General features: G+C 32.6%; 2 protein-coding genes across 5 annotated transcripts; both read right to left on the bottom strand.

Moving 5' to 3' along the window:
- Window positions 1-114: 114 nt before the first annotated feature.
- Window positions 115-10,827, bottom strand: LOC144851522 (gamma-butyrobetaine dioxygenase-like). Of its 4 annotated transcripts, XR_013614187.1 has the most exons (8): window positions 10,697-10,774; window positions 6,651-6,755; window positions 5,163-5,821; window positions 4,946-5,051; window positions 4,196-4,392; window positions 3,707-3,870; window positions 2,766-2,880; window positions 777-916 (listed from the first exon to the last, which is right to left on the bottom strand). XR_013614187.1 is itself a non-coding variant. In XM_078709031.1 (7 exons), the coding sequence occupies exons 3-7, from the start codon at window positions 5,810-5,812 to the stop codon at window positions 753-755; spliced, it is 1,281 nt and encodes a 426-aa protein (XP_078565157.1). In that variant the 5' UTR covers window positions 5,813-5,821; window positions 6,651-6,755; window positions 10,697-10,770; the 3' UTR covers window positions 115-752. The 4 variants fall into 4 exon arrangements, 3 of the variants coding, with proteins under 3 accessions (XP_078565157.1, XP_078565158.1, XP_078565159.1); XM_078709031.1 differs by lacking the exon at window positions 2,766-2,880 and having other exon boundaries at window positions 115-916; window positions 10,697-10,770; XM_078709033.1 differs by having other exon boundaries at window positions 905-2,880.
- Window positions 10,828-16,177: 5,350 nt separating this feature from the next.
- Window positions 16,178-21,695, bottom strand: LOC144851959 (potassium channel, subfamily K, member 16-like). Its single transcript, XM_078709632.1, has 2 exons — window positions 21,216-21,695; window positions 16,178-17,748 (listed from the first exon to the last, which is right to left on the bottom strand). The coding sequence occupies exons 1-2, from the start codon at window positions 21,529-21,531 to the stop codon at window positions 16,982-16,984; spliced, it is 1,083 nt and encodes a 360-aa protein (XP_078565758.1). The 5' UTR covers window positions 21,532-21,695; the 3' UTR covers window positions 16,178-16,981.
- Between the last annotated feature and the right edge of the window lie 1,602 nt (window positions 21,696-23,297).

The raw sequence follows: 23,297 nt of genomic DNA, 5'->3' as shown, positions 1-23,297 counted from the left end.
GTGAAAGGAATGGCCCGGATTAAAGGACGCATTGAAACAAAATTATTGGTATGCCTGGTTTCGGTTGATTAGGTCTTACTATATCGCAATAAATAAGACAAGCAAGATAGCAAATTGTGAATACTAGTATTTTATTTCATTTTCATTAGCTTGGCTACTCTGTGCAATTTATACATTTTGCATAAAAGAATAAAGTAGAAAACAAAGACTAGTTTATTGAAGTTCACAAAGAAATTATTAGTTATCTTTTTATGTATTTTTTTTAAAATATTTGATTAACGTTAAAGCAGTTATTCTGTTTTGGCAAATGCCTATAGGTGAAATTTATACATTTTTATCAGGCCTACTTTTCTGAACTTGCCGAATAAAATTATATACAATTGTTATTATCAGCTGCATGTTAAGACTCACAGTACCATTTGTGGTTATGAGTTTTTATTTAAATTAGTGGTAGCACTAGATCAAAACCTGAACCTCCAAATTCAGTCTCATACTATTGGTTCCCACTAGTACGCAAAACAAGGTCATAGGTCGCAACGCAAGTGAATCGACCAATTACAAGTCAAGCTACAGAATCGCGCTTTTGAATGATTGCATTGTGGTTTGTGTCCTTGTGTTGCATCCTAGTGGAAACAGAGCTTAAACATGAAATCTGCTAGATAAAAAAAGGAAGAGCCAGTATTTGGCCATATCCCGTGTATTTGTTTGTATTTACATTTTACAGTCAACTAATAGACTGGCCGCTTACGTCACTATTTTGTAAATCTTTCGAGCAGCACACGATAAAAGGAATTCAGCTCATCCCAGTCAACGTAACCTCCCTCTAGGTGGCGCTGTACACCTTCAACTGACGGATTTACCTTGTACTCTGCACGACCATGGACCAGACGTCGGTTGTCCATACACATAATATCTCCTTTAAAAAGAATATAATTTAAATTAGTAAAAATGTTCTCATTGCTGGAAAGGACATTTGGGTCATCAATTTTGTCTCTACAGAAAGGGAATTGTTGGCAATTGTTATTAAAGTTGGAAAACGACTCTCTGGGTATTACTAAAATACAATCAATGGAGAAAACAGTTTATTTAAACTTATTATAGGTGAGAGAACAACTAGCGTAATTTACAGTAACAGTAAATATCTTCTTTATAATATTACAACATATCATCAGTACAGTATTCATATTTTAATCATGTCAATTTTAATAAAACTTGCACCCACTACTTTACAATGAAAAACAGTTGAGTTTAATTTCTATTTTTTTCTGAATTTTATGATTTTGACCTTTTTACGTATCAATCAACCAATCAAAATTGATTCCTCAATTAGACTACGTAAAATGATCCTCTGCATTATGCTGGTCAAAATTAAGAAATATAAGTTGGTTCGGTTGTCCAGGTTGTTTTATATTTTTTTACTACAGCTAACTTGGTTATATTTAAGTTACTGAATATAAACATTAAGGTGCCATTTATTCAACCAGTCTTCAACCACCATTTTGAATTTCAAAATGGTTGACATTCAAAATGCTAAAACGATTCCTCTACTCATTTTTATTCCATTCAATGTATATAGTTACAAAGTTATTCGACAATTACAAAAAGTCAGTTATTATTATTAACAATAAACCAATAATTGGGATTAATTTATTACGGTTATAGTTTGTTAAACAATACAGGCCCCACTGCTGGATATGGTAACAAGGAGACGATGCTAACTAATGTTAAAAGGCAGGTTACGTTCCCATTAATTTATATAGATTATTTTTTGTATAAAACAATGGATAATTATATTGCAGCAGAAACAGATCCATAAAGCAAACTTAGCATACTTACTAAAAGTGTCAAACCATTGGTCATGTGACTTGTTTTATTGCTAAATAACTATGTTTTTGTAATGAAATAAATAGATAAGTGTTATATCATCTTTTCAATGACATAATACATGGCCATGTTTATTGTGGAATGTAGGTCTTCCAAATGACGTTGAAGGAATGGTTGAAAATATGGCTCCTAACATTTTAATTCAGTAACTCGAAAATAACAAGGTTGGCACCATATCCAACGCACTAAAATTGAAAGCTGAGGGATGGAGTATGACAAGATAGAAGAAGATGGAAGTTCCCAAGGGCCAAAATCACAGGTGAAACAATGCTATGGAAGTTCCCAAGGGCCAAGATCAAATCACAGAATCAAAGAAATCTTCGTGGAATGGGCTGTGCTGACTGGAGGAGTTTCCCAGGGTACGTCACTGGCTGCTTTGATATCTTAGCAAAAGTTTGCTACTACTGTAATGATTCGTTGACAGGTGTTGACAATCGATGCCTGGAAGTATATCGACGACCAAATCATTGAAGACAATTAACTTAGGTTGTGCTTAGCCCCCTTGATCAATGGAATGCTGAACTTAAATTAAATCTATCTAAAGGCCAGGAAAAGCAGGTTCTATTTTGGTCATCGACATCTTCCAGGCATCGACATACGTATATCTAACCATCTGTTACCCGTTTTTCACAGGTTAAACTTCTTGGCATCATGTTTGATGATAATTTAAAATGTACAAGTAACACGTACTGTACCGCTTACTCGAATCGAAAAATGTTGATTGTCACTAAAAGAGCTGGTCTCAATGCTTCTGAACTTGTTGACATCTATGTTCGACCTGTTGCTGAGTATGCTGCCCCCGTTGTGGCATCCTGACCTTACTCAACAACAGTGCACACATTGAACAAGTCCAGAAACGGATCTGTAGGAAACCAGTATACCTCGTACGACAATGCCTTGTTGGGCGAGTTCGGTTTGGAGAGACTGTCCAATCGTAGAAGTACACTATGTAAAAAGCTGTCTGCTTCTAAATCTGAACGTCACTTGGACTGGTTTCTAAATACAAAATACTCTCCGTAATACAAATATATACAAGCAATTACAATTTAAAACGATATGCGTTTAAAAACAGTTGAATATTCCCAACCCCCTTGAATTATGTATGCTTGCGACAGATTTAAGTCCTATCCCTGCTCATCCTGGGTTTAGTAAAAGACTGGTAATTATAAAATTAATATTTTGCTTAAATGTTTGCATGCAGAATGTATATTTTTGTTTTGCCGCTATTTTGAGGTAGCCTTTTTGCATTGTGGTTCATGATTGGTGATGATTTGTTGGTGCCCTTAATTCACTTGCAATAATTGTATGCTTACTGACAAATTAGTTTCTTTTGCAAATACCAAATATTTTGTGCCTTTTTTTAAAGAAATGCGTCAGCTTGAGAGGCGTTGAAAGTATGAGACTCGCGCAGACGCAAGACTCGCGCAGGCGCAAGGCTTGGCAGGTATGCATCAAATACAGATTCAATAATATTATACCTACCATCATCTGTTAATTCAAGTTAAAAGTTAATTAAATTAGCAAGAAACAAACATTTATTTATATTTAAGTAACTTTTGTAAATAAAACTTTGTATACTTTATAAAAATATTGTAGTCTTTGAGAACTACAAAAAAAAATTACAAGGTCACGCGCAAACAAATTAGCAATTAAATTACGCATTATATACCCTTTATATAAATCTGCAAAAAAAATGTATTCATATTTAAGTAACTTATATTAATAAAACTTATATTATTAGGCATATAGGCGCGGACAATTTAGCAATTAAATTACGCATTATATATCTTTTATTAAAATCTGCAAATAAAATTGTATTTACCTTCAGACATTTTGTATTCCACCAAGTTTTCTTTTTTGTGGAGATAGTGAAAAAACACTTTAAGGGCTTTGTAGACATCGTAAACTTTGTCAGCAGGAACATTCATACTATGGTGACGACCAAAATGGATGCTTACTTGTCGAAGATGTCCTTCATAATCATAACTATATAACAATTACGACTTTATTAGAACTTATATCGTCATTTATAATGTTCTTATTAAAGTGTGGTTCCCACTAGATACGCAACGCAAGAATGTACGCGCCACCGAGTTGACCAATGACAAGCCACTGTTCGAATCGCTTGTGATTGGTCAAATCACTTACGTTGCCAAGCTTAATGTATCTGTATAGGACTATATTGTAGGCATTGCATGCAACAATATCACAATAAGCATTTTAGATGATACGTCAGTTAAATTATTTTTTTCTGTGTTCCGTCGTGTGATATAACTTGCAATTGTTCTTTTTATGATATTTTAAAATGTACCTAAATGCAGGTTTGGAGCTTCTGAAGCTGAAATCGTTGAATTCTGTGCCAATGTCTGTAAACTCAAAGAATGTATTTTTAAGAGTATTGTAAACGTCTGGCTCTTCTTTCTGTAACTCTGGTATAATTTTGAATGTATCAGCCAAGATATTGCTGCCTCCTGATGACGATTGTTTTATGCAATGAAGCATCTGCATCTAGAAAATATAAACTCAAAATTTAAATAATTAAATTTAATTACGTTAAATAATTAGGGATGCCGAAAATCATTGATAAGTATGTTACAGCAGGTAAGAGTAAAATGTTTAATCTTCAAATTAGAAATAATTAATAAAAAATCATTATTTTTTAAATTATTAAATAGAATATCAATAAAAAACATAATTTATGAAGAACAATAATAAAAGTTGTTACGCCAAAGAGTGGAGAGGCGTTTTTTGTAAGAAATATTTCTTTTAGTTTTGGACTGCCATGCCCGCGGGCTATAATTTATTGATTTAATTTTCTTCTGGCGACCTTGACCAACGATTAAATTCTTTTTTGTATTATAATTTTTATTGTACTTTTATTGGCTGAATATTTGAAAGGAGCATACATTGTGTTGCTTCGTGACTTAGAAATACACAATTGAGTTCATTCATTTAGTTAGCTAAGACTACAAGCACTTTCTCGCGATTTTAAGCTTGAATTTTCCTACTTTTTTTCTTCTCTGCTAAATAAAGAAACCTGGAAATATAAGTATGTACTTACTCCTGGTTGGTTGTAAAGAGCACAAAGATCCGAGTGGAAGTCAATTCCTGTACCTGTCCACGCAATGTTGTTTGGATCCAGTTTAACAGTCACTTGAAACGTATCTCTTAAAACAAAATATTATTTGATATATTTCATAATACTATCGCTGATAATCATTGAGACAAATTGGTTTTTTTAAGGATAACATTTTCTACTTTCTTTAAATAATACATACCCGTAATATGTTCTTTTTAAGTACGCCACTCGGTTGGCAACTTTGTGTAATTGCCCCACTTCACGCTCCGCATTTTGTATAACTGCAAACCCTTTTGTGTGTAATGCAGTTAACCACGCAAACAGATCTTCATCCTTTGTTAATATGTCAGAGAATTGAAAAGTTGGGATTTGTTCTTGCAACTCACTACCCCACAATTCTTGTTTCACCTGACGTAAAGGATCGGAGAATGCTGGAAAATGTTCGCCTTCAAGAAAAGACAATGGATAGAAACCTTCATGTCCATCAGACCAGTTGATGACAATATCCTTTCCACTCTCACTTACATGCATACTCTTTGCTTCAACATCAATATCCAGGTCAACGAACTGCAATAACCTTTGTGATGCTACCTCATGGTAACACTTACTACACTTGCAGTTATCTCTCAGCCAGACATATGGATAATTCTTCTGATTTTCATCAAATTGAAGTGAGAGCCATTTATTTTTGGCACTTAAAAACGCTGGTGGCACATGGCTTGCATCAGACTTCGGCAACTGGGACATCCACTGCTTTCTGATACTTACACGCTGATGCTTAATGTAAGAGCCACATCCTAGTAACTTTTTTGTTTGTTGAAAAGTTGATCTTAGTAATTGAGATGCCATAGTAATCCACTAAAAAAAGAAAAAAGAGAAACAATAATACAATACCATTAAAATATTTATAAAAAATAAAATTGAGAGCACTTGAGAAATTGTACACAGTAGTAAATGAGGTGTCCGAAGAATAAATTACTGACTTTACTAAGTATGGTAATAATGTGGTATTTTATTTTTATTTCTTTTGTATTTCATACGCATCCAACAACAGCAAGTAACTTGTCAATTACAGGATGGATAAACTATTTAATAATTTATCGTGCTTATAAACTCATTTGAGGCTTAGCGAGTGGAGTTGAAAAGTCGTGAGTTACAACCCTGGCACTCAGGATAGAAACTCGGACCTTGGGATTGAAAGTAAGCACATTAACCACCAAGCTACATCTCCACTACATTATATATCTTAAGTTAATAGAAAAAGGCCTGACCAATTATTTCTTTCGAAAAACTGAAGGTTGTTACATCCGGATGGCGAGGTTTTCTCATGAAATCTTAGCTTAATATGAATGGAACAACAATCCACACTGGACAATGTCAGATACAGATACGGTTTAAACATTATGTTGCTCTAATGATAATGAATTTAGTTTAGATGTTATTTGACTTCCCTTGAAATCATCAACCAATAAATAAACAAATCGTCTGATTTTTCTTATTGAAACAATGGACTACAACGCCATTTTCAAAGCTATAATGCATGCCTGTGCCTTTGCACTATTTAGATTAACACATAAAATGTGATATTATCCACATTACTATTACAAATTGAACTAGGTCTACTACAAAAGTATAGCAATGAATTATGGTAGCATAAATTAAAACAAAAAATGGGAGCCAAGCTTACCAAAAAGCTACTACTACACAAAAGGGATTCGTCCTTATGTCTTCACAGCGTAGCCTACACTGAACAAAACAAAATACACAAAGCCAACGCAGCCAGTACACCTGGCTGAACATATGCAAATGAGCACGATATAACGTACAAAACAGGTGGCAGAAAAATAATTACAAAATATTTCAGGTGAGCTCCTGTAAATTAGAGCAATTAAGAATTTTCCAAAAATCTCTTTAAATAATTGAAGTTAGGATGAATTTTGAATGAAAAACATTAACGGCTGTAAGAGCAACTACTATGAATATGTCGCCAATCAAAAGATCGAAGGAATTCCTATCTTTGCAAGGTGAACTCGGCGTCATGTTGTTAGATTGCCTTGGTACAAGTTTGTACATTTTGGACTAGACTTGCCCCAAGTCTGTATTCATCGTCTTATTTATTTCTTCTTTTTTATTTCGATTTTTGTCTGAAAACAACTCAGAATAATTTTGTACCAATAGTTATTTCTCTTTAACAAAACCACGCTGAGATAAATTGAGTTAGTTTTCTAATACAAATACTGTCCATGCGCAGATCTACAGTTAGATTATTAGACATAAGAAATGTGTATCTTGCTTTATAAACGTTTTCACGTTTCCATGATTTGATTCAATAGGCAGCAGTTTTTCACAATTAAAAGATAATTTTGTATGCGAAAATACAAACCACAGATGGGGCGAGTAATTCAGAAACAACTTAAGTTTAGGTGTACTCTAATTAGATTTCACTTTTGTTGTACAGTTCAAGGTCACTGTTAATTTTATTTTATTTGGGCTCTGTCTGCAATTTTGTTTTAAATTACTGATTTAGATTCTATGGCTGAAAACTAATTGATAAAACAAAATGGTTACTGAACCGTTTTATCTTAACTTAAATAATACTATTATTGTATCACCGCGACAGATCGACGAATAAGATCTTTGACTTCAATTGACAAATGTAATTATATAATATATAATACCTAAACGGTTTTAGCCTAAGGGTGGTTTTCCGGATATGGTGCAAATGTCTATGTTGTCAATTATAATTATTTATAATTGATGAAATTCGGTACAGCTCGAGTACAGGATCGTAGTGGTGACCTCTTTATATATTATGCACTTTTTTATTTCCTGCAAACAGGACTGTATCATCTGCGATTACTTGATCATTTCGTTTTACTGAATTCCAATTTCCAATTCAATTAAAAATAATACTGTTGTTATACTGTTGACAAACCTAATGCATGCAGATTCTGCCTAATGTCACATTTCATTTCAAACCTATCCATTATCAACAATGACACATTATCTATGTTGTTATTATTTGCATTGACCTATTTCCAGTAAAACGATATCTTCTTCATGTTATGTTAGCAAAGTAATGCGTCTCCAAATTTCTGGTAGAACATTTTCACCAGCTACCATGTTGTTCTTGCAGTTTTACATTGTCCGAGAAAGCCCGGGATCGTTGCAATGCAACAGTTAGTTCAGAATGGTATAAAAGCGAAGATGTTGCATTGTAAAATATATTGTGTTGGGTGTGGTCTACAAATTGTATACACGTTTTGGATGTTAGCCTATACAATCGCGTGAAGATGACATTGCCTATATAATTAATTCTCAAGTTGAAAATCATAAGCTTGACTTTTATAGGCGAAGGTGAACGAAATTAATGTTAATATTTACAGTCAATTTTGATCTTAACAAATTATGTGACGATAAAGCATAATTAAGTTTGTTTTCCAAACTTTGATAATTAAATTGTTTATGCCACAAACGGTAGGCTATAAACAAATTACGCCCTCTGTTGGTGTATTATGACATTTGACATGAAATATGATGTTAAATGTTAACAAAATGTTATGTTGTTTGTTTAGTCGAATTCGACAATTTACATATCCCATTATTTGTAGTTACCGTACCGTATTATATTATTAGTGCAGACAGACCATGTGACGTTCTATGAGGCGATTTGCATCAACCAATCAAAGCACCACCACAATTTAGAAACACAGCCGATCACGAGAAAGCTCAGCTTTGATTGGCTACGAATACGTGAAAGCACATGGTGTTTTTGGAGTTGAACCCAATGGAATATTCCAAAACTTATTATTTTTTTAATAATTTGATTAGGCCTGAACTGCCGACAAAGTATACTATTTGGTACCGTACAAAACCCAGATTGGCGCCATGAAAAACACCGATACTCTTCCCACACTTTCACACCGTTATAACAACACGTTTGGATTATTGAACTTTTATAGAGAACATTTAAAAGGAATTTTATAATGTATTTTATAACCGCTTTGTATTTAATTGGCGAATATAATAATTCCAGGTGTAAGTTAATCCACAACACCCACATGAATATTTAAACATTTGATCTTTCATGTCTATTTCTTACATGTGTGTGGTTTACATGTCTATTTCTTACATGTGTGTGGTTTACATGTCTATTTCTTACATAAGTGTGGTTTTGCTTGAATTTTATGACCGTTACTTGCAGAAGAAAGTTTCTTGAACTTACTCTATTTTTATAGTCTGATTAGTAAAATTGATCTTAATGTTAAACAGTTAGATTTAACGATACTTAGTACGGGCCCACAAGGCCAATAATAGGTCGATAATTTTATTATTGTAAAGTTTAACGCTGATCACCACAAACAATATTTTCCAACGTATTGTGCTTTTGTAGAATTTAAATAAAGAAACGTTAAAACGCCTCCAGTTTTTATACTTTATAATTTATATCGAACAAGTTCTTGGTGGTTGTTCTTGTGTAACTTGCCAGTGTTCCAAATGTTGTCATACTTTAATAAAAATGTTTTGACTTTCAGTCACTTCTGTATATCGCGTTAAAAAAATGTAATATGGTACTGACCGTTCTAGAGGTACATTGTTACCTTGATATCTTCCCGTCACTGGTTACTTTTTAAATTGTTGTTATAGCTGTTACTTTTTCCTAATGTTCCATTTATTCTTATATGAACTTTTATAGACATTTCAATAATTTCCAAGTATTAATAGAATAATAAAACGTTTAAAAAAGAAACCAGGACCAAATCATCACTACTGATCATTCAGCTTTTCCAACCATTCATCATAGACCTATCTAGATAAAGGCAATGCCTGTAGAATATCTTCAAGTTCGTTAAAAACAAATTGATCAGCGCTTCTTATATAATGGCATACTTAGTTCTTTCCCTATAAAAATATTGTTTTGGCTTTTCTCAATCCAATCTTCCAGAACGAGACCAATTGATACGGTAACTTTTGAATAGGTATAAATGGGTTCAAATATTTGTTTCCATTATATCAAGGTTATTGCTATCAAACAGACCTGAAAGTTGTTGAATACCAACATTTTATCACATCGAAAATAAATACATTTATACGGGATGTTTAGATTCCAAAGTATATTATTTTCAAAGGATTGGTAAAGTTTCTCTTTTATAGGTAGTTCCCACGCTGAATATTTTATTTGAAGACAGTATATAAAACTACTATCGTAAATACGGTACATAATGTACAGTTTATAATTTTCAGTTATTTACGACAACATTTACAGTATCCGATAACCATCTGTTGGCAGTGATTCTTGTTATATAATATTTGGAAATGATGACAACGAATAATTAACATCATTGCTAAAAATATATAAATAATAATTCGACACCAAACGAGATATAAAATTTGAAAAGAGACTGAAAAACAGGACATAGAGTTGATTGGTCAATAAATTTCGAAAATTATCAAAACGTAATATTAACGGGTACTGTTCGGCTGGCGTAATAGTGAACGATCTATGAAACGCCAGCCATGTAAAATGCGGAATGTTTGAACCAAAATAAACTAATTATTTGCCGTTATCTATTAATTACATATTTTAAAGTTTAAAATGCTTCTGATCAAGCATCTTTAGCAGCACGGCATCACCTGGCCCACCCCTGGGCATTTTACTCACTCAGGAGAACTGAATCTGACTAAATACCCCGTGAAACAATAAAGTAAAATAGTCAAAAAAAAGTTTTTTACCTTGATAGATGTTTAATATAAAGCAACAACAAGATGATTATCGTAAGTTCTTGACAACAATTAAACGCGTCTTTTCATAAATTCTAAAGATCGCAAACTGTGTGCCAGGCAGGCTGTTCAGGAGCTGAGGAACAGCATCTCGACGATACCATTATTGAAGAGGTATAAGAAGTTACTGTAGACATTGTTAATCTTTGCCGTATATGGCATATATTAAGTTGAACAAATATAAAAACAGAAGGATGTCAATGGAAATTAAAAGCAGATTGTTTAATAATTCATAGAAAGAGAAGAGTGGCAAACTGAAACTTAACTTCGTTGAAGAGATCCTAGAATAGTACTACAGTACTGTTAAAGATGTTAAAGTCCCCAAAACCTGAAAAAAAAAATTAAGATTAATAAAATCAGACTTTGAATAGGACATTTTGTAATTGTAACAAAGTTATTAACTTCTGTAGAAGAATTAAAAAATTAACAAACATAATGATTTTATTTATCGAAAGACGGTTAAATTTGACCAAATATAATTGTTCAAGGTCATTTAGCAGTTTATAAATAAAAATAATCACATAACACACGAATAAACATGGACAAAAACATCCATAACCTAACCGGGCTACCATTTAAATCATAATTCAAGTCAATCAACTATAGGATAATTGATGATTTTCCTCCAACAAAAGTTTCAAGAAAAGTTTTAAAAAAGGTTCATTTTTAGAAAATTAAAACTGCAGATGGCTGACGGAAATTATACACTGTTTTGTAAATCGTTATCTTTATATCAATATACAGCAAACTCAGCCCTTACGACAACTTCCGCAAATACGGTTTTAATAGGGTTTATGTAACGACTTTACTGTCACGTTTTACGTTTACTAAAAAGTGGAAGGGAAAAGAGGGTCGAGGGTCCCAATGCTATATACCAAGTTGCAAACATAAGTTTAAAATTGGTTCTTCTAACCTTTATTTTATAACCTATGCTAATTGTGTCGCTGCTGAAGCTACATTTCGCTTTGCTATTGCTAAGTTTCCTATTTCAGTATAACTGCTTTAACTTTTTCATGAATGCTATTGCCAAAATTCTACTATTGTTTATTAGCAACGTTGTTGCTAATATCTACTATTACTGCTTTTACTGTTATAGTGCTCAACGGTTGCTTAAGCTGCTAAAACTTCTATTGTTATTTTTTTTCTCTGGAATTTTACCGTCATGTGCTACTATTTAAGTTTTAAATGTATGTGTTAAAATACCTACTGCAAAGTGGAATCGCCGGGTTGTTTTAACAAGGTACCGGCTGCCGGGGAAAAAAAGCCTGCAGCATGATATTGGCTTTACATAACCCGGCTATGTATTGACAAATATTTTGCGATAATGTAAATCATTTTATACAATTTGGATTGTAGTTAAATATGGTGTACTTTTGGATGGGAGTGGGCGCATGCGCGATGCGAACATAGGGTCACATTTATGCTGCTGTAATAGTTTGATTGATAAGCCAACAGTTGTATAATACAAAATGTACCTATAAATAATGTACTCAAATGAAATTACCCTTTTTCCTTCACATATTATATATACTATCAATTTTATGTTGTTCGTCGTAGTTCTATATCTGTAACTTTATTTTCTAATAAAATCTTTCTGTTTGATCACACATTTTGTACATTGTATCATAAAAATTGACGTGTATCACAATAATTAAATTATATATGTAAATTATGTTATCATCATGAAATGAAACTTAAATGTAAAGTACAGGTTTAGGTTCAGAAAAAAAATCAGCGACACAATAATAAATAATCAGAGTTAACATAGTATTGGTATTATTAATAGAATTGTTTGCATGCATGTCATATACTGAGCTACAATCAGGTTGCTGCGAAACACGCTGTACAATTTGCGATTGAGGTCATCGAACTATATATATGTATTCAATCTGTCTGTGTATTGTTATCACTTGTTTACATAGAAAGTGTTATGGTATTATGTTTTATAGAAATATGATGCTGTAGGCCCACTTACTTACACACTCGTAATATTATTTACAGAGGATAAGGAATATTTAGGTATAATACAAATAGCAATATTGAAGATGTAAGCGTATCGCATCATAAATCATTTTTGCAGGCAATAATCAATAGTAATATAAAGGTTTAGATGTTTTTTTTCACTGACGGAACTTGTCCAGAACTTGTACTATAGTACAGGGATTTTTTCAAAAATGGCTAAAATATGCATTTTTAAAAATTCAATTATTATGCAGTAATATTGCCATATATGCGCATATATTGCGTTATAACCATCTTAGAGAGTCATAGTAACCAGTTATATCAAAAAATAAAAAGGTCGAAATTTGGTCAATTTTCAAAAATTTCCCTGTACAGGGATTTTTGCAAAAATGGCCAAAATATGCACTTTTTAAAATTCAATTATTATGCAGTAATATTGCCATATATGCGCATATATTGCGTTATAACCATCTTAGAGAGTCATAGTAACCAGTTATATAAAAAAATAAAAAGGTCGAAATTTGGTCATTTTTCGAAAAGTAAAGTTCAACGATGCAAAAATAACTAGATTTATTTGTCAATGAACTAAACTAATTCTCTTCAATCGAAATTGTATTTGATTCTTTTAAATTGTAGGCTTCATTTGAGAAATTAAGTCTCCAGATGGCCGGAAATTATACACTGTTTTGTAAATTTGATATCGTTATCATCATCATCTTTATATAACAACCCTTGGAGCAAACTCAGTCATAGACAACTTCCGCATTTATAGAGAAGGGAAATAATAGAATAATTTAATATACCTCCCTGGATAGATTTAGAGCTTCAGAGATACCAACTGCACGTAGTACAATGAATAAAGATGACGATCTCAGTCAAAATGTTGAAAATATGTCATTACAAATAATGGTGAGTATGTTGCTGATAACATGATCCTGTCACCGCCAATTTCTGCTTAGTTTTCAGGTCTAATTACTATCATATAGGCTTACATAACACTTATTTTTTAAATTACTAAAGGTTACAAAATTCATATATTGGAATCCCAAATTCTAACAAAAAAAACCCAAAAATGAATTGATTCCAAAGGAATTTTCTATTCTGAGCTGTTGCTGCTGAAAATCTTCATAATAATTATATCTAACTGTAATGTCATTCAATTTTTATAATGATTTTCCAAATAAAATTAAAATCAAGTTACAAGTTATTATTGTAGTACACACAAATATTTTATACATCTCTCTGAGTACACATGACTTTATAAACTATAGAGCGAGCTATTGCGCAAGAAATGTTTAACAATTTATCCTTTTCGCTGAATATAGTACGTCGTCTGTTATCGTCTGTTCTCACTCGTGACACGCAAGTCACTTCTGTCGAATGCCTAGTATGAAGTTGGTTACTTGTTCCTAGTCAGTAATTCACATTCTATCAAAGAGACAGTCACAAATATTAAACAAAAAATACTAATTTAAATCTAATTTAGTTGATATTTCATCAATATGTTAGCCTTCAGGTCAAAGTTTAATTACTTTTTATGCATTTACGCCCTCTACAGCGAATAACTACCTTTACAAACGTTATAACACAAGTCTTGACCTACATATTATTATCGTCCTGAATGTCGGTGTTAATATGTATATAGGCCTACTTACAGAACATGCCTATTATGTTTCAGAAAAATTGATATTGGTGACGTCACAAAAGCTTATATTAAAATCTGACTCACCTGTGTCTTCTATATGAGATGAAATATTAAGTTATAATTATTAAGTAGTGAGCCCTCTATCAGAATATAGTTTTCACTGAGAACATCTTTTGCAAAGTACTTCACTCAGTTTCTGGGTGAGTGTTTTCATTTCTGTTGATTGTTCAGCGCTTAGAGAGGCGCCCTGCATTTTGCGCTGTATTAAATTTAACTTTATTATTATTTTTTTTATTATTGTGTTTATCATGAACCATTCTTGATAAAAAATGTGGTAGTTGCAGAATTTTCTCTATAATAGGTTCTTTTTTAGGAAAATTAACGAATTCGATTAAAATAATCTAAAATACGTACTTGCTTTGAATGATACCGGTAACCGCCGAACTCAGACATTAAATGATAAAGGATACGCGTTAAAATGCGTTATATTTATTTCCCTTTATAAAACATTACATAATTATAAACGTATTATTCAAATTGCACAAAGAGCAAGACTAAATAAAACAAGTTCCATTATTTTAAACCATGGATGCGGCCACAGACAAATATTTGATGTAGGTTCTCTCGTTCTTTCATGACTCTTACTAGGATTGATTTACTGTAGTAATTTATAGTTAGTCAGTTAGATCTATATATTATTCTAATATTGCATAAGCATTATAAATTCAAATACAAACCTATTGTTATTTAGGAAGGCCATCTATGAAATGCATCTTAAACTATGCCCGCTATCTCTATTAATAAATTTATTAAATGTCTGTCATTTGATTGGGCGATTGTGGTTCACACGGTATTATATCATCTAATTAGATTCCGGTCATTTTGATTGGACGATTAAGCTATATAGAGGGTAAAGGTACCTTCTTTAGATGTTATAAAAAAACAACAAATACCATGAAATAGTACCTTTTTCTGTTTTTTTCTCACGTACGAAAAAAAATAATTCCGGCCCCGCGTAAAATCTAACAGCGCCGCCTGTTGTTTTGCAACAACTATTAACCGCAGGGAGATGTGACATCTTCATACGATAAAGTATTCAATTCTATTTTCATCTCATAAATTATCTGTACCATCGAACTCATAAATATTCATTATTTTTATAATATTGCATAAGCATTAAATTCAAATACAAACCACCCATTGTTTAGACCATCAATTATAAAGTCCATTATCAATACCCACTAGGTCTATCTACTACTATGTTCGATCGATTATCCAAAAAGTATGTTTATCTGAATCTGTGTATTAAGAATATTATGAATCATAGATAATACAAGTAGGTTAAAAATAATCCCTTTCGTATAGTTTAGTATAATTATCTTGTTATATACATTATAAATAAATTGTAACAGGCGTATTGCCTAACTTATTTTGGTTGCACAGCCGTTTGAACTTAATAAAATAAGGAGGAACTCAGCAATATTGAAATGCTTTTTTGAAATGACAGCCTTATAAGCTTCCCCGTGAAGTTTTCTGAAATATATGTGTGTACCATTTATTGTAGCTCCAGCCAAAACAAAGACCATCAACGTGACCTCTTAAACCATCTTAGAAATTCGATTGACACTATTCGTTCAAGGAAAAATGTCGAGGTTTCAAAATGATTTAATCACTGTACCCTCAAACCATTAAAACAACCCGATCGATTTCATAAAATAAATACAATTTAGACCCTTTTAAAAAAAAATCCTACTTACTTAAAGAATTGACAAGGAGACGAGTTGCAAGTAGATATTATAACATTTTTTGAGTAGATTATTGTCACTTGATTGGAGGAGGAGTGTGCTTGTCACGTACTTTTTAATAATACTCCACAAGGCCTATATCAAGCATTCGTACTAAGTGCAAATGATTGCGAGGAGCATGACTTTATACCCTCAGACCCAAACAAATTGCCACTTTAATAGTTCAGGGAACATTTAACCAAAACACTAATAAGGAGTTTTCACGGCCAAAAAAACCAAAAACATTTTAGTATTTGATTTTACATTGTTTAGGCCCTATTTCAAAATCTGGATCCGGGATTTTGGTTAGTAACATTTCACAGCAATTTGGCTTTACTGTGCACGGGCATTAACTATGGAAATGTGGCGATACTATGGGGGGAAAATGGGTGTGGGTTATGTATCAGTTAGTGTACTTTACAAAACATGCATTTACACAGTATAAGTTACTGTCTTTATAAATATGAAGAAGAAACTGCTGAATGTGGAGTATCGGCAATGAAAACTATTATGCATTTGGCAAAGAAAGTATCACAATTATTATGCATCTATATTTAAAAAAAATCCACTGTAAATGAATATAATGATTTTGGTCTTTTTATTGATGGAAAATTCCTTTAAAGGAGTTTAAATCAACCATTTGGCACATTCAAATGTCCGTCCCTTTAATAGGTGTCCCTTTAATGGTGATTTTTGTTAAATAAAAATGGTAGTGATAGGTTATGCAATGGAATGTGCACAAGTTTTTGGATGTCTGATTGCAATAACGTCATTAATTCATCGACTTGCACGGTTTATCATATCATAGAACTCCTTCCTGTGATTGTCGTCAGTTCTTGCTAATTGTTACAGTATCGTTTTTAATAGATCCTCTAATTCTGTATCTAAAATACTTTCAAATCCCGACCCAGTAGTATTAAAAGATGTTTCTTCATTTTCGGATATTGTGTAAAGATCAGGAATTGCTAAAATTGTACCCCTACGACTTGCTAAATCGGCCGGAATGGAGAAGCTACTATTGCCACTACATGATGCTATAGAAGCTCTTCTCAACTCCATCAAGACTAAAACTCGTTTTACAGCTCCCCAAAGTCGCGAACGTACACTCTTTGATAATTTGTTCCTCTGATAACGCCTGGTTGTCGCTTTAAAAATTGCAGCTAAGACACCTAATCCAAGAAGAAGATACAAAATAATTACAATTGCATAGAAGGTGTGCTCTGCTGTTTTCGAACTAGATCCCTCACTTCTGGAACCCTCAGCAATTTCAAGATCACCAAAGCCGATTGTACTTAACGTAATAAACGAAAAGTATATTGCTTGAATAAAACTCCAATCGTCTTCAAGTAAATAAATGAGTAAAGAAGGCAGAATCAAGATAACACTCGATACGAGAGCACATGTAATAAATATTATCAAATTATTACGTAATCGAGGAGCGCTTATAAAACGTATCAAACAAGAATTCAGCCTTAAGACAAAATCTTTGACTTTTCCCTCGAACAAGTCTCCGATAACGGATAGTAGCCATCCTGTCAAAGGGATACCAAAAAAGGCGTATGCCACACATATCACCTGGCCTTCGTTGGTTTTTGGAGTTATATACCCATAACCTGCAAGATAAAAACAAAATCAGACAGTGGTGTGTTTGTTTTTTAAGTGTGAATTTCTTGATTAAAATATAGCAACAAAAATGTCACATTAGCCGTTTACCTAAAGTTCATTCTCAACGTCACGTGAACGTATCATACAGTTTATATATTTTTAAAATCAATGTAAAATATAAATTACAATATATACGGTTTGCAATGTGTTGATGTTTCATTGCAGAAAATATAATTATTATAACCTTAAATGAAGTGGCGATTAAATGTAATAACATGCATGACATTATAAACTAATTACGTGGCCTAATATGTAATGCCTTTCTACACTAAAAACTGGAAGAACTGTAATACAAAAATCGTGTTGGAACGCGGTACTAAAAGGAATTAGGCAATGTGATAATCTGGGAAAGAGGTTTGAGGCTATATTCTGAAAGATTAAAAAACAGTTTGTTGGTTAAGTAAGCTGATGATAAAAAGTGTTGTGTTGTAGAAATATGATAATCACTATAATCTTTAACACTCTAAGACCATATTTCTACAACACACACTCATCATCAACTTACTTCTAACCAGCAATTTGTTTAAAACATAGACGGCTTAACCGGGAAAATGACCCGTCAAGAAAAGTGTGCAGGCAGATAAAAGTCTAGGTATACATTTTGTGTATTGTTAAATAACCATTGCTATTTTATTAGATTTATGGTAATTCAAAGAAAGATTGTTGGGGACTCCATGACCATATGTTGCTTCAATTATATGATACGATCCCTAAATGTAATCTAAATGTCACGGGGGTGGGAGTCTGTGGAATATGAAGAGAGGTAACTTAATTCTGCAATTCAACAGAACTGAACAACGTAGCGGAATAGATACAGTAGTATCAATAACATTGATTAAAATAAACACTCACCACTTCAATAACATTTAGTTAGATTCTAACATTAGCATTAGGGCCTATTTGTGTTTGCACATTTTCTCATAGCAAATACATTGGTTGTGTTATACAGGCTTTAATAACCAACACATTAAGTTCTATAGACCTACAGTACTACTAATGATAATCAGCTAGCTAGGTCGTAACTCTCGACTTAGTAGGACGCGTCATATTTCATAATTAAAACGTTACAGTTTATAAATTAATTACCATACTAATAATCATAAACGGGACTGGAACACACTTTCACCATATACAGCACATACTTCAGCAGTCATTTAGGGTGAACCGCCATTTGCTGATGCTGCTTCTTTTGTAAACGAAAACTAACAATTGCCTTGGGCAAACCATCTTCCAAAATTGGCCTATTTTAAATGTCAATAGAATCATGAACCTACTAATATATTGTTATAGCATAGTTTTCTTCAAATTTAACATAAATCATGATACTATCACTTCAGGAAAGAGTGAACATTTCATACTTCTCTGGTACAATTTTATCTAAATCTAAAGACACAATAAAAGACTATAATATTTACGTATTATTTCTCTTTCCAGTGACTTCTAAGTCTACGTTCGTTATGATAATGTGGTTAACAGTTGGCAAAGCAAGTAATCTTAAACTCAGCAGTTGTGTTTCTAACCACAAAGTGGAGAGTCGACAAAATACGTAGAGGCCTACTTGTAAATTGCGCTTGACCATTTTCAAAAACACAATTATTTTAATGATCTGAACGTTTTATATTCGGCTGGAATAACGTATGTTGGGGATTAGGGTGACGGTGGACAAAAGAAAACGCATCCTGAAGTAATAATCAAAATGATTGCAATTTTCATAGTAGAATGGCGTTTATTTGATGATCATTATATTCACTATACAAATTGTGTGACAAACGTTAGTATGTTAATGCATTGCATTTCAACGGCATCGGGGATCCATAAAATTAAAAGTAGACTATAGATAGTATAAAATTAATTGATTTCCTTTAAATACATCGTGTAAGTAACACGGTTACATATAGAGTAGGCATATATTTTCAATGAATTCTTTGAAATACCTCACGTTAGTAAATGGCTGTCAGTACTTTGACTAATTGCTACGTGACTCTAAATCATAAAGCAAATTAGATGTTCAAATAAATATCAACACACACACAAGGTAATGAACGAGCGATGAAATGAAACGACACAGACGATGATAATAATGTAATGAGTAAGGAAGAAGAATTGATAGAAGTGATAATGATGATGATGAAGATGGTGAAGACGATGATAATAATGTAATGAGTAAGGAAGAAGAATTGATAGAAGTGATAATGATGATGATGAAGATGGTGAAGACGATGATAGTAATGTAATGAGTAAGGAAGAAGAATTGATAGAAGTGATAATGATGATGAAGATGGTGAAGACGATGATAGTAATGTAATGAGTAAAGAGGAAGAATTGATAGAAGTGATAATGATGATGAAGATGGTGAAGACGATGATAGTAATGTAATGAGTAAGGAAGAAGAATTGATAGAAGTGATAATGATGATGATAAAGATGGTGAAGACGATGATAGTAATGTAATGAGTAAAGAGGAAGTATTGATAGAAGTGATAATGATGATGAAGATGGTGAAGACGATGATAGTAATGTAATGAGTAAAGAGGAAGAGTTGATAGAAGTGATAATGATGATGATGAAGATGGTGAAGACGATGATAGTAATGTAATGAGTAAAGAGGAAGAATTGATAGAAGTGATAATGATGATGAAGATGGTGAAGACGATGATAGTAATGTAATGAGTACGGAAGAAGAATTGATAGAAGTGATAATGATGATGATGAAGATGGTGAAGACGATGATAGTAATGTAATGAGTAAGGAAGAAGAATTGATAGAAGTGATAATGATGATGAAGATGGTGATAAAGATGATGACGGTGATCATGATATATGATGACGGTGATCATGATATATGATCATTACTATAGAGATGATAATGACACTGATCATGAAGATCGTTATGATCCTTGGAGATGACGACGGTGATAACGATGGTGATGAAGACGACGACGGTGATCAAGATCACTATTATGCAGATGACATTGATCACGAAGGCTTGATCTTTGAGGATGAAATTAATTGATAGAGAATAGGATGATAACGGTGAAAAAATGATGTTGGTTACGGCACATGAATACTATGTCCTTGATGATGTAATAATGATAACAATTAAAAATCAATATTATCGTGTCAATATTAGAAGCGTATTTGGACAGCTTGTTAGCTGAAATTTTATCTTTCAAATTAAATAATAAAGTAAAGTGGTGTATTATTTATATTTTCAATAGTCATAAAGATTTTCCATTATAGGCATAATTAGGTAGGAGTAACTCGTTGCCAATTAAAATTACGTTGTTGAAATAACATTAGTAGATATTGATAAAACGAATAATGTATTTTCGTAGGCCTACTGTACTGATTTAGTTGTTTTAGTTGTTAGGCATAAGAAATAAAATTAGAAAATGATAATTATGACAATTTGCTTACCGATGGTAGTTATAGTTGTGGCACTGAAGTAAAGAGATCTTGGTAGTCTCCAGCGTGAACCATTAACAAACAAGTCATTCGACACAAATATAGCGCCATTGTTTTCAGCTTCTATCAACTTCTGGATAAATGCATGAAGTTGTTCACGTTCAACACAAGTATTATTTTCAAGAAAATAATCCAATTCATCAAAGAACAACCGGCGTGTTTTCTTCTCGTGTTCACTCTCACAGAAGCTAAACGTGAGTCCACCGACAAATAAATATGCATAAAATGAGATGAGAAGCACGATGAGTCGCCGTGCTGCCTGTTTCATATCTTCCAACAAAGTGTATTTAAATGGTAGCCGTATGAATCATTTTAGCGCGCTCACTCCCCAGTCAGTTGATTCGATAATAACCGACTTTGTCGTTTGGAAATGCTCGTTAACCAATAACATTACTTGCCGCATAAATCGTACACGACGAGTAACAATTATATGGAGAGAAAAGTCACTGATGATAATGTTCATGCTGGGTTTTGTTTTATATAGTATACCCGGAAGCGTGCAATCACCATTTGAATTAAACAAATTTAAAAGGCGTATCTTTTTTCTTTCCTTTATAATTATATTTATTCTTCATAATTTCTCTAAAACATATATTATTATATTATGATGAAATAAACATACATACATTTCCATATCATGCTAAAAGTGGGTCGGAGGTGACGTGATGCGTGCAAGACGCAGGTTCTTGCGTGACATGCACCAAACGATGACCAACCGAGAAAGAATGTAAGCGTAGACATTAAAAGCAAGCACCAACAGAATCGTCTTCACACTTATTAACGAAATGGTCACGTTTACAAATAATTTAGTTCGTAAGTTAGTATATTTTAATAAGTGCATTTTATGCAGCAATATGTCAGAGTATGCCACCATATCATAAAAAAATACATTGAATTGTTCCATTCGTTGTATTATATGACAATGGATTTTTAATATCTTACCAATCAAATTCAAAATCTATATGGTTTCCGAAAACACCGAAACTGCGCTGTAGTCCGTTCACATTTAACGCGAAATGTATGAAACGCGTTTCAATACTGGTAGTTTCACTCAAAGCCATATAAAAAGTATTTATAAGAATAATTTTTACTATATAAAAACAAGTAATCTACAATTTGTTATCGCATCATTTCATTGACACTTCATAAACTTATTTAAGTTAAATTGGACGAAGCATTCAAGGTAGCCGAGTTGAGAAAATGATTTGGGGTTGAATGAATCTTGGAATCGATTTGAACCTGCCACGTACGTCCACAGAGGCTCAAACATTAATTAATCCATATTGATTTCAGAAACATTATATGCGTTAACATTACAAGCACGCTTGGTTAGTTTCCACCAATCGATTCCTTGGCTTGCTATTCACTATAAAATGTTACTCACGAATATCAATGGTGTTACATAGGCATAGGATTTTGTGTAATCTTCCATCCAAATCAAAACGGAGGTATTTGGACCGATTATGTTGCGATTCTAGGTTTATTCTTGTTTCATATATAATGGCTATTCACTCGCAAAAGACTGAAAGGAATTTTTAGTCGATGGTTTTCCGAAATAAAGAGAAAAATAAATCATAAAAGCAACAAAATTAGCATGTAAAAATGCATGTTATATTAGAAATATTGAAGAGGATGACATTTCAATTACACTTTACAATTACTTATTTAATTTAAAAAAGAAGTTAGAAAGTGTTGTTTATATCATGATAAATAGACTTCCGAATCAATCAGACAATCGAACGTCAATACTTTCTCAATTTACTTCATTTCATTTTACTAACTACTGTATTTCATGTGTTATTTATAAACAATTTGAATTCTTTATGATTGTTTACATTTATATTTTACCTTTCAAATTGACAGGCATGATTAAAGCTCTGTCTACACTATCAAACTAGTTTGACAAAAAAAAAAGTGTGACGTGCCCAAATATGGTGGTGATATGACATCATCATGTCCATATACATTTTTTGTTTGATAGTGTGGACAGCAGCATACTTCTGTTCTTTATCCAGCTTTACTTATGTTTCTTTT

Source organism: Antedon bifida, chromosome 9 (genome assembly GCF_963402885.1).
Source record: "Antedon bifida chromosome 9, ecAntBifi1.1, whole genome shotgun sequence".
NCBI classification, from domain to species: Eukaryota; Metazoa; Echinodermata; class Crinoidea; order Comatulida; family Antedonidae; genus Antedon; species Antedon bifida.
This window is presented reverse-complemented; position numbering and strand designations above follow the sequence as displayed.

Bases quoted from the DNA above. Each gene is read 5' to 3' on its own strand.
- LOC144851522 (XM_078709032.1), bottom strand. From the start codon at position 5,812: ATGGCATCTCAATTACTAAGATCAACTTTTCAACAAACAAAAAAGTTA. The intron at 5,052-5,162 runs GTATGTATTATT...TTTTGTTTTAAG, and splicing joins TTAAAAAGAACATATTACGG to AGATACGTTTCAAGTGACTG. The intron at 3,871-4,195 runs GTACATTTTAAA...ATTGTTATATAG, and splicing joins AGCTCCAAACCTGCATTTAG to TTATGATTATGAAGGACATC.
- LOC144851959 (XM_078709632.1), bottom strand. From the start codon at position 21,531: ATGAAACAGGCAGCACGGCGACTCATCGTGCTTCTCATCTCATTTTAT. The intron at 17,749-21,215 runs GTAAGCAAATTG...TTTATCTTGCAG, and splicing joins CACAACTATAACTACCATCG to GTTATGGGTATATAACTCCA.